Source organism: Octopus bimaculoides, chromosome 14, assembly GCF_001194135.2.
Source record: "Octopus bimaculoides isolate UCB-OBI-ISO-001 chromosome 14, ASM119413v2, whole genome shotgun sequence".
Taxonomy (NCBI): Eukaryota; Metazoa; Mollusca; class Cephalopoda; order Octopoda; family Octopodidae; genus Octopus; species Octopus bimaculoides.
Genome location: NC_068994.1, coordinates 20,475,253 through 20,487,813, shown reverse-complemented (window position 1 = coordinate 20,487,813; position 12,561 = coordinate 20,475,253). Strand labels below are relative to the sequence as shown.

General features: G+C 36.3%; 1 protein-coding gene across 1 annotated transcript in view; it reads left to right on the top strand.

The window, feature by feature from the left end:
• LOC106876131 (small nuclear ribonucleoprotein G) overlaps positions 1-12,561 on the top strand; it is an 18,481-nt gene that overhangs the window by 2,086 nt on the left and 3,834 nt on the right. The window contains exon 2 of the mRNA XM_014924547.2: positions 4,955-4,977. Within this exon, the coding sequence (XP_014780033.1) occupies positions 4,955-4,977 (23 nt within the window). The remainder of the gene's footprint in view (positions 1-4,954; positions 4,978-12,561) is intronic.

Here is a 12,561-nt window from a genome sequence, read left to right as displayed (position 1 = left end):
AAAAAAAAAAAAAAATACCCCTCCCTTCACCCTATGACAGAAAGTGAAATTTCCCCCACCCCCTTTTACCTTTGCCAGAGGGGTAAAGAATGAAAACGTGTTTTGGGGTTTTTCAAAATCTTCAATTTATAAGTACGTCCCAACCGGAAATCTGATAAGCTAGAAACAACAGTCAAACCAAGGATCAACTTTCTAAATACTAATTACCAAAAAGGAAAATTTTTTAAAATGTCATTTTGTTGTGTGTGCAAAGAATCTAATTTTTACATACCTCTCTTAATTCCAAAAGACCCTCAACCACAACATGTTGGGTTATTTGCAGATTCGGAATCGATATAGTCTTCCTGTAAAAAAAAAAATCCGAAAGGCGGTGGGGTCCATGATCTTTAACTCTGCCTTTATTATTATCCAATAATCTATTCAAGTGAAATGATACCCCAACTCTTGAGATGGACAAAAAAAAAAAATCCGTGTCAGTTACTCTTAAAACTTTCATTAGAGTATGCAAAATTACATCCCAAAAGTATTTGTTGGGTCAATTAATGTCAAGAAAAGTGTTTACAAAGCAGTGCACAAAGTTTGTAAAAAGAATTGAAAAACTGAAGAATTTCATTTAGTGTATATTCACAACAGGTTTGTGAAAAATAATGTTGCTTCATTTTGAAGTAATTCTTTTAATGATCTTCTCATTTTGGAGCTGACCTAGACCTAAATATCTGGTACCTTAATGATGCTTGCTTGGGAGGCCCTCCTCGCAGGGTGCATGCAACTGTGAGGACAATGATTGAGGAACTTGGTTGTAGCGGTCTTAGAGTTAACAGCTCCAAACCGAGCTCTGGTTTACTTTATACACAGCATAAGCACTGGCGATCGTTGCCAGAAAGTGAACAAATGTGTTCTTATTATCCGTGAAATTACACCATATAAATTCATGCAAATATGAAACAAACAATTTGTCCGATATCTCAAACAGTCGTCGCAACTTCTGTTACATTCAACTCTCTCCCTGATCTATCGAATCAAATTTCAAGGTGTTGCCTACTTTCAGCTAGTGCAAAATTCTCAGGAGACTGGATTGATACCCTGTCTGTGGCCAGCATTGGAGGTCTCCTCAGTCTAGATGAACTCTGTATCTCCATTGCACTCAGTGGAAACTCGCATTTGTAGGGGACAGATGTGATGGAAAGAGACCAGATGTATATGACATACTCTTTCATGGGGTTATAGGTAGGTGCCTCATTTGGAATTCCACAGTCTGCAACTCTTTCGCTTCTTCCCACATCCTGGATGCTGCAGTAAATGAGTAAATGTGAGTTAACTGCTTCTGTAGCCTAACAGAAAACCCTGAAATATCACGACCTGACAGTGCACTGTCTCTTCCAACCTATGGCGTTTGAGATGTCTGGAAGGACTGGGCTACTAACAGCGAAGTTCTTGTCATCATTAGCAGCTTGCCTCACCTTTTTCTGCAGGTACTTGATAACACCACACTGCCAAATTTTGTCCTATATTTTTACAGAAGTCAGTACGAGTTCTTCTGAAATCTTCTTAGAACAGTCAAATGTCAGTTTATGTGAAAAGAAACAATGCAGTTATTAATAAGAAGGGTTGATAGTAATGCATGCAAAATTTCACAGCTTTAGCATCACTTCTTCATAGTCAGCCTATGACCTTTTCAGCCCATCCTCATAGGTTTACTGAATTGGAGTCAGTAAAAATGCACTGATTCCAACTTAATTAAAAACTACTTCATCAAATTTAAGGTCCAGTTGAACCTGTTGAGCACATGTAGGTAAGCCCTCAAAATAAAACTTATTCATGAACTATTATTTTGTCATAACAAAGGAACAAATAACACTGTGCTCAGATAATGGTTTTATTAATGAAAGATATTGCAATAATTCCAAAATGAAATGTTAAATAGTAAACTATAATTCCAATTGTCCATGATGTAAGTGAATAAGACTGTACTAAAAACAAGCACCCCAAAGTGGAAAAAGAGTATATCCATAAAATGAGTCAATTTATAGAAAATGTGACCTGATAGTCAATAACATGTCACATGATTGGATGAATGGGTGTAAGGTAAAATAATTGATGTGAGAGTAGAAAAATGTCACATGATTGGATGAATTAAAATAGACAATTAATAAACTGTTTGTGTCAAGAGTCGAGACGAATGGGGTTGTCTCATCCGCCCTTTTATTAAAAGATGAATAAATTTTATTTTGAGGGGTTTATCTGTATTTGCTCAGCAGGTTTGACTGGACCTTAAATTTGATGAAGTGGTTTTAATTAAGTATGAATATCTTGAATTTTGGTCATCCCTCTGATCTTGATTTATAAATAGTGGTCTTGACTGGTTAACGTGCCACACCAAGGTGAAAGGTCCTATTACTTCCAGTATGATGTTGTTTCTCTACTTTATTGCTCGACCATTTTGCCACTTGGGATGACCTATCTGAGATCTCCCCTTCTGTACTTTGGTATATTAGTTATTTTAGGTGAATGTTTTGCATTTCTCAGTTTCATCATAGGAAAAACAGTGCAAATTTTTTTCTGAATCATTATTTCTGCAGGTGACTTGCTCCCAGCAGGATGTGTTGTTCTGTAGCTTAATAAAAACAGTTGCAAATTTTCTTCTAACTTATCACTCCCTTCAATTTTGAGTTATGAGCACTTATATGGTATCCTTGAATTTCTTTGCTAATCCATTGGATTGATGATGATATGAAGACATTCTCACATAATTGATACTGTTTTCATTACAAAACATGAATTATAGAGAAGTGAATTGTTTACTGTCATCTGATACTAAGGCTTCAGGTAACCCAAAGTTTGAAAAAACTTGATATAGCTTTTGTATTGTAGATGTTGTTGTTTGACTCAATGAAGACTTCCAGCCATTTACATAATGTGTTGACTAGGATTAAAAAGTAGTTCCCATTATGAGGTCCTGCAAAATCTATGTGTACTCTAGACCATGGTACTTTTGGAACTTTCTAAAATGCTTATCTGAATAGATAATTTCGAGGCCTTTTTTTACATTTCAAAGTGCTTGCATAAGAGACTCAATATCTTTAAGTGCCGGCCAATAAATGTAGCCTCTTGTTAAAGTAACAGGTAAAAATTTGGTTGAATCCATTAGTGGATCTCAACTTCAATATTTGTACTAGTAATTATGTCATCATTGCTGGGTATTCAGTTACTAAGTGAGAAAGACTAACTGCGGAAGCAAAGGATGAAGTTGGTACATAATTTATATTAAAATTGTAGTCCAAAAGCATTTGTAGTCGTGCATTACTCCAGCATGCTTACACTGTCGTCCTTGCTAACCCAGCAATTAACCACGACAACAGCACCAGACTCATTTACCATACATATCTATCTCAGCTTCAATCGTTCGTTTCCTTTCCTGGAACCTCACTGGGGAGCGGAGTGATGTAGGGAATCTTGCATGCATGAAGTAGCCAAATTTAAATTAACACTTCAACAGAACTTTTCTCACGGTTTTCAGGCTCCATGTTTGTTTTGGCATAGTTTCTATGGCTGGATACCTTTCCTAATGCCAACTACTTTACAGAGTGTACTGAGTGCTTTTATGCAGCACCAGCACTTATGAGCCTGCAAGATTGGCGATAGAGAGGGTTGCAAGGGATCGGATTGTATGTAAGAGCAACCTTTTTACTTAGCTTGACATGTCTTTTCAAGTATAGCAAACAGCCAGGAGTCTTGGTCCCATGTCATCCTTTCTGTGAGTCCCAATGTTTGTAGATTCTTTCTAACCACTTCGTCCCACATCTTCCTGGGTCTACTCCTTCCACATGTTCCCTTTACAATTAGAGATGGATATCTCTTGATGAAACTACCCTTATTCATACATATTACATGGCCATACCATGTAATGTGTCTTCTCTCTTGCACACTACATCTGATGCTACGTATACCCAGTTTTTCTCTCAAATCACTTACACTGTCATATATGCACACTGACATTACCCATCCAGTGAAGCATATGGCTTCATTTCTTTCAAGTCTTTGCATATCCTCAGTAGTCACAGCCTATGGTTGACTGACTACATAACAGCTTCCTGGTTGGTTGTATTATTATGCTTTTGATACAAACTTCCACTTTTAAAATGATTTAAATTAAAATCTTCCATCAAAACTTCATGTTAATTCACTTCCCAAACACCAGCTTAATAATGACAGAATTATTTTAATAAATTCTTCATTATTTTAAGAATTAAGTGAAACATAGGCAGAATATTTCAGGAGAAATTTAGTAACAAAAGGGTTAATTCAGTAATCTAGTAAAGCTAGTTCCTAGTTTAGGATAGTATTTTGACTCCTGCTTTCATAACATTTTATAAAAGTTATATTTCAGTTACGTATATGATTAGTAAAACTTTTTAATGTTTTTCATTTTCATGGAATTTTATCTCATTTATGTACTTTAGAGAAGTGATGTAATGGGTGTGATCTGAAGGATTCAACATGTTCAAAAGATTAGGAACATCCATTGTAATCTTACAAAATAGGCAAAATTCTAGAGAAAATATCAAGTTTACGTGGTAAGAATACTAATCAGATATTCCATGGAGTCTGAACAGTTAAACATTTAGTTCAGAGAGATGAATTAGTAATGCAGCTTCTAAGATTTAATTGGTTGCATGCTGGACAGAATTTCTAAATTGGGTGCTATTTAGGTTATTCAATTTATAACCTAACCAAAATATACACCATCAATCCAATCTTTTGCTTGCATTGGAAAATGAAACGAGTAACATCATGATCCTTTGTATATGTTGTTGGTGTCGCAATTATTGCACAAGTTCACAAAACACTTGTCAATTATATACGGGTTTCCAGATCAAACTGATTTCAAGGTACTGAAAATTTTATGTCCTATATTGTGTACCATTAATAAATTTTTTTTTTTCTCATGTTTCAGGTACATGGAAAGGAAGCTGTCTTGTGAGTATTGCTATTTTCAGGCTATATTTTTTATAGAACACAGATCATTGTCATAATCAATTTGTGTCTGTCTACCATGTTGGCATGGGTATGTAGTTTTTATCACTCATCGTGGGCCCCCATTATCTGGCAGTATAGGGAACTGGCTAACTTTGTATTTGTGTATATCTTACCAGTGTGCACTGGTGTCTTTGTGCCTCTGGTACTAAGAAAAATTGTTGGCAACAAGTTTAAAGAACCTCTTCTGTCTTGTATCAGTTCAGAGTTAATCCCTTCCCAGTCAAATAGATTGTGTTCAGTATCCATAGTTATTTGGTTATTCAGTTTCATCAGCAATTAGGTGCATTTCACTATGACAACGATGCTTGTCTGTTAAGACTAATTACATCCACACATACACAAAATATCATATAACATTAGGATTTTTACTCATGTTTTTAATAGTACAAGTTCAACACTGTGATCTGGATGATGAAACTTAGCAACTACTTCAGTTGACCAAGTCAGTAGTTCATACATTTCAGTTTAATGGCGTTCAAGTTAACAGCTATTCTCTGCACACAGTTTATGAATTTCATTTACATGCCATAACAGGTCATAAGTTAGTAATTGCACTTAAACACTGCTTTTATTACAGGACATGTACTGTTAATAAGCCTTCACACCAGTTCAGTTTTTTTGTTTGTAGCATGTCACAGCACCAGTGTTTGGTGATTGTTTGTATAAACAAAAGGAGGGAAAAGAATGATCTGTAGGCATATTGAAAAGAGAGAATGGAGACATGAGCTAGAGAAGAAAGTACAGCAACCTAATCTGGAGCATAAAGATTGGGAAGCGGCAGGCAAGAGTATTTCCAAGAATTATATAATGGAAAGAGCAATACTGACAGTTATTAACCTGACAGAAAAGAAACCAATTACAAAAATGACAACAATGCCAAGAGTTCTTCATCAACTCAGAAACAATCAATAACAAACCCTGACAACTTCCCAACTGAATGATCAAAAATTATGGTTGTGAACTTGCTAGCATTTTAACAGTGTTAGTCACTATATTATGGTTAGAAGAAATTGTACCTCAGAATTCAAGGATGCCAATATTCATGTGCTGCATAATCAAAGGGAAACTTTCACAAAATAGCCTTCTTATCTGCAAGTGGTTATATGCTCACCAGAATTAGATTTTCCAGGACGTTAATCATCACTGGTACTCATAACGTCTTAGCTGAATTGCTATTTGGGCTCCATTTTGGAAAATTTTCACGTGATATACAGTGCACTATTTTCCTTGTCTGACATGAGATAATCTGTGTTGTGTTACAGGCTTTGATTATGACAATTGGGTGTTTCTCCAAAACTCATGGTGCCAGGAGTTCTATCCTCCAGAATCAGAGAGGCAGTGATCATTTCCAAACAAATAATGAAGTGAAACAGGGTTGTATCCTATCACTAACATTTTTTTTCTGCTTTATCTCAAGGAAACTTTCATGAGAACTCGATAAGCCATCATCTTCAGTAAACTGTTCAATATCAAGTAACAGAAATTTAGTTCAAATTCAAAAATGATGACAGCATGCAAGTTATTTTACTTTAATGATTATGATAGTGTTGCCTGTTTAGAGATCCTACAAGCACTTGCAACTAAAATTTACAGAGCAATGGTTATAACCTATTGATTGATACAAGTAAAACTGTAGTTATGCAACATCATATTTGGGTCCAGCCTGTCGCCTTGTTAACCTTCATTAGTGGCTCTGACTTGCAATCCATATGTTATGAAATTACACCTCAAACAATACCTCATAAGAGAAAGAAATAAAAACATACTGTGCAAAATCAACTTGTAGTTCTCTATACAGAACACCTCTTTGACAAATCAAGAAATTTATGTTGGTATTAAATTGGTTGTAAACAAAGGAATAGTGATGCATGTTTTTGTCTCTGTTGCTGTGAAACCTGGTCTCTATATACAGAATACAGCTGGCACATATTAAGGCGGAAGTGACTAGACAGTGTGACCACTGAGAAAATTCAACTGTGAACAAAAGTACCTTCCTATGGCAATTTTATTATTATTATGAGCTGCAAATGGGAGTCTGGTGACAGTTGGAACGAAAGAAGAGATACAATGGTCAACTTGAACATGCACTTGGTGTGAGATAATCCAGGTCTAAAAGGAGGAGCTGACAAAATATTTCATTGATAGGCACTGTAGGGTTCAGCACCAGCCAATAGTATAAAAACCATGCAAGTATACTCACTACATGAAACGAATAGGAAAAAACTCTGCTACTGAAAAGCAGCAATCACCATCACCACCATATATGTGTGCCCCACATGTGTAAGAACATAGGTTTCAGGTCAGTTTTTACACACACAGGCACTCGCTCCTGCTGGCTAACATCATATGTATCATTAATAACAACATTTTCATTGTTGAATGTCTGTGTATAAATATTAGTGAGGTTGCTGGACAAATTGTCTTGCAGCATCTGTTCTGAATTCCAATTCTGCCTATACACTGATAGTTAAGGCTGATCGTCAGATCATGAGCCTCCCATCCAGTTTGCAATTGATCAGTTTGACCTACAACGAGCTTGGATAAGCCAACAATAGCATGCTAAGGCTTTATCCAGTAGTTGATAAAAAAGAAAGGAATGTGTGTGTGTGTGTGCACACATCTACATATTCACCGCTCACATTTTACTACCATGTAACATCACACATGGCTTCACTGCACCTCTTGTATGTCCATAGTTTACATTGGATGCACCATAAGGAACTGTTACCTACTTCTTTTCTGCATATTAAGTATAACCACTATTCAGCTGGTTGCAGAACTTCCTTCTTGCTTATTAAAACCTTTGACTTGGCTAAATTTATTTTAAGATTTCAGTTCTACACTTGCCTCTACATTTGGGATTTTTTCTCCAGTTCTTCAATACAGCTGTAGACACAAAGTTGTTGGTAGACAGAATGTCCTATGGGCACATTGTCTTACCCCTGTTATGTCCTGAGGAACTATAGTAAATAAGGAGGGGCTGAGAACTGATACTTGATGGACACCTACCTGTAAGCCGGACTTGCTCTCACTTTGCTGACAGTCTCTGTAAGCAACTATACATGTCCTACTTTGCTAGTTATTTTCAGTATCTCTGTGAATATCCATGATGGTTGTTTTCCCTGTCTTAATTGCCTTTATTTTTTGTGGGTAAAACTTACTTTCAGTTTTTTTGCTTTCCTAACAGTAAGTGATGTTTAGCTTCACTTCTATCTTGCGTTTTGGTGACTTTGTTAGTGCTGGTGTAATGTAAAAAGCACTCAATACACTCTGTAAAGTGGTTAGCATTAGGAAAGGCATCCAGCTGTTGAAACCATGCCAAAACAGACTGGAGCTTCATACAGTTCCTGGCCTGGCCAGCTCCTGTCAAACCAGCCAACCCATGCCAGCATGGAAAGCATACATTAAATGATGATGACTCATCTCTTTCTTTCCAAATCTTTTTGGGTTTTTTAAAAACTTTTATAGCTCTGTCAACTGCATCATGTTGCTCTTTATTTATTTCAAATTTTGTCCTTTGTGAAAAAATATCACCTTCTCCTCATGGACAATCCCCCTGTACTTTTTTGAATCTGTATATGACTGAAGGATTTTCTAGATACTGTCCCTTCTTTTTCCAGTTTGTCTTGTCTGAATCTAATTGATCTCTCCTCCTGAAGTCGCTGATATTGAATGATGAAGGTCTTAGTATTCATAACCAGTTGTCTGTTTTATGTCAGCTTCCCGGTGATTGTGATATATATATATTTAACTTACATGTTCTGTTTAGTAGGTGATCAGATAGCTGACCTTTTATATTTTTCTGTATGCAAGTCAATGAAGTGTATATACTACATTGATATGTAAACATTCAAACATCATCACTCTCTTTCCAAATTCTGCTGCATTTCGCATGGAATGTTTGGTCCTCCAGAGTAGTCTTGGTGTATAAGTCAATTTACCTCTTTTGACCATAAAAATTCTACTTATATGCTGGAAAATATGGTATTGCAGATCATTAGAACATCTGTGTCACAACTTGAAGAATCATGACCCTCTTCAATCCCTTTGCATTGGAATATCCATCATGGCACCACCCAACATGTTGGACAAAATACTTAGCTGCATTTCTTCTGGCTCTTTACATACTGAATTCAAATCTTGCTGAGGTCAAGTTTGCGTTTCATTCCTTTGAGGTAGATAGAATAAAGTACTAAACAAGTACTGGGGTCGATATGATTGATGTGTTACCTCCTCTCCTTCCCAATTTCCAAATGTGATTGGAATGTTGCTTCATCCCCTTTCCAACTCAGGGAATATTGGGATCTTGATCACTTACATTCTATGGGAATCCTAGGGCTCAAGAAAAATTTAAAGTAGAAAAAAAAAAATTACAAATAGTCTTTTTGCCACCTGCAGTCCTGATTGTGGTGCCTCTCTAGAGATGATTGTCACTGTTAACTATGACAAGTCTAGGCTTTTTGTGTTAACATACTCTCATTACCTCAATTACTTTAATGATTTCTCTGCCACTACAAATACTCCAATACTGTTAACTATTCAAAAGAATTTCTACACGTGGAGAGTCTCTTTATTTATTTTCACTATGAATAACTGAGCCCAACACTTGGCTATACATAGTTTGATTCAATTAACCCATCTCTCACAGCCAAGCTTGGTCATTTAGATCGAAATAACCTTATCACTCCGTGTCATGGAGATAGCCTTAATCACCTGAGGCCTCTGCTATTAACTTCCCTCATCCTTCACCATCAAATTGATCGTCCTTAGCATTATCATGAGAAAACATGGTTTTTCAACTGTAAGAAAAGTGACTGCTCTAGGATGTATGTTCTAACAAATCCAAGTGTGTGAAATGTTATTGATCCATGACGCACAGAAGGGATGTGGACTCTGAAAACTGCAGCAGGGCGGTTTGTCTTGGAGAGTAAACTGATATAACATAGAGAAGATATTTTAGTTTAGGGAACTTGTGTAGTGCCAGTGGCACAAAGAAAAGTACTCGGTGTATGCTATATAGTGGTTAGTGAGAAAAAGGGCACACAGCTGCAAAAAAAACAAAGTAAACTAACTATACCAACATGACTTACATGTTGTGAAAGCAGCATACTGTAGTGGAATAGCTACATGTGAGCACCTATCTAGCAATCTCACTAACTCTCTTTGAATGACAAGTAGTTATGAGATATATATAGGAAATGAGATGGAGACAAGCTTGCCAGACCTCTCATAGGTGCTAATTATTTTAGTAGAGAAATGGATATATATATACACACGCACACGCACATACATACAGTAATTGAAATAGTTGGAGTGTGTGGCAATAATTAATCTTAGACTAAAGTAGACATAATATCTACAGTTTTCTATAACCAGTTGAGCAAAAAGACTTATTAAGAATGCTTCTGGTTGACAACTAGAAAACAAATGATTGTGACCTTGTTTATAGGTGGTGATTTATTGGACAGTATCAGGAACTGTTCTACATGAAGGTCATGGACATAGTACAATTGTAAAAGGATCAAGATTCTTGGGAGTTCTGTGATGTAAGATGACCTACCCATTTGTAGCAATTTCAGAAAGCTGACCTGATCATCCGCTGCTCAGGTGAGCTAGCTGTGCTTCATCCTCACCAAAAAATTGCACTCAGAAGAATTTTGTATTTAATAGATGCAGAGGACTAGTTAGCAATGAGGCCACCCATGAAATAGTCTTTTAACTGCTCGGGTGGTTTGTTAAAAGTAGTTGACAGCTTCTGTTATCCAGTGGAGGTGGGTTTTGTGAAAGTATAATAGCCAAAATAAGGACAGAGTGGGGGAAAAGTTCAGGAAATTATTGCCTTATTTGCAATAAAGAGCTTCTCTCTAAGTTAAAGGCAGATTATTATCTGAAATAGACTTGTGATATTGCACGATAGCAAGACAATACTTCTAAATATTGGAATTATGTAAAGGTAGTGTTCATGAGTGATAGATTACAAGTGTTCTGAGAGGTTAGGGAATAAATAGACTGAAATATAAGCTTTAGTGTGTAAGAAAGATAACTGCTGGTATGAAAGTGTGTGATGCATGTGAAAAATAAGTGTAAAAACCTGCAGAAGGAACCTTGTGAAAAGAAAAACTGAAGTGTTTACATGGAATCCGGAGACAAGAGATGCAGCCATTGTTGAATGTGACTAGATGATCACTTATTGATCAATATGTACTTTCACCTTTGTATAGATTTTATACCATTCTGTATTTTTCACACATCTATGCAATAAAATCAATATTTTTTAAAAGCAGCTCAGTATATCAAGTGGCTGTATGCATAGTTGAAGACTTTCAGGTGATATTTGTAAACATAAATATGTTAGTAACATTATAAATATAATACACCACCATCCTAAAATGTTTTGCTATTGTAACTGGAAATATTACACATAAATATGTACAGTGCTCTTGCATCTATTGTAAACCTCTTATAAATTTTGCAGCTATCTTATGTTAACTGGGTTTATCCTAATGTGCTTATGCTGTCATTTTGGAGAAAGGAGCAGTGTCTAAAGCTTTCACATGCCTTTCTGGATTAATGAAATTTGATGCCATCAATATTCTTCTTGAATCTTTGCAAGTCAACACTTGTGGGAATTATGAGTGGAGGAGGGAGGGATTCTAGAGGATTGGTGTGAAAGTCTGGTGCGTCAGTCCATAAGGTTAATGTAATGAGTGAAGATGGCGTGAGCCTGGTCACTTCCAAGGAGCTGAGGTCATTATTTTAGGAGTAAAAAAAGCAGAGAAAGGAAACAGCATGTCTATAAATGACTTCAGCCAATAAGTCAGGTGGCTTTTTTGGGGGAATGCACTCTAGAATGTCTGCATTTACAGCAGCACCATCCTTGTATAAGGCCCATACATTATTATGGGCTTCATCTGAGCTTTGTAGAATGTATCTATTGCATACTTCAGGGCCAGAAGATAATTCTAACCCTTAATAGAAGGTCCAGTTGTCAGGATGTTCTATTTGAGGATGTGCTTTTCCCAGAAGCAATACTTGGAGCTGTTGTGAGAGCTCTAGTTGAATTCAGCTCATGATTAAGTAGAATGCAATGTTGTTTAGTTGATGAATAGTTTGTTTTTATATTCTCACAAGTGAAAGGTTTTGAGTCCTCTGTTCATGGTTACGGATTGAGGTGTGCTCTAGGATGATGCATGGCTAGAGAATGTTAGGTAGGAATGAAGAATGTCATATTTGTAATAGTGGGTATTGTTGAATGTGGTGGCAGACAAAACTGAACTCTGGGATACATTGGAGTTATTATAAGACACACACACACACACACGTATATATATATCGAAACGCCTAGTTTAGAATAGAGGCAGCTGATGAAGAATTAATCCAAGTGGCTATTTGTTTTTCTATGTGTTCGTTCCGTTGTCTGTAGTTCATTTTTCTAACGTCCTGTACCTGAATATGCATCTATATACACATGCAGATGTATGTACATATATGTGTGTATACATGCTTATATATCCGTTGTATTAT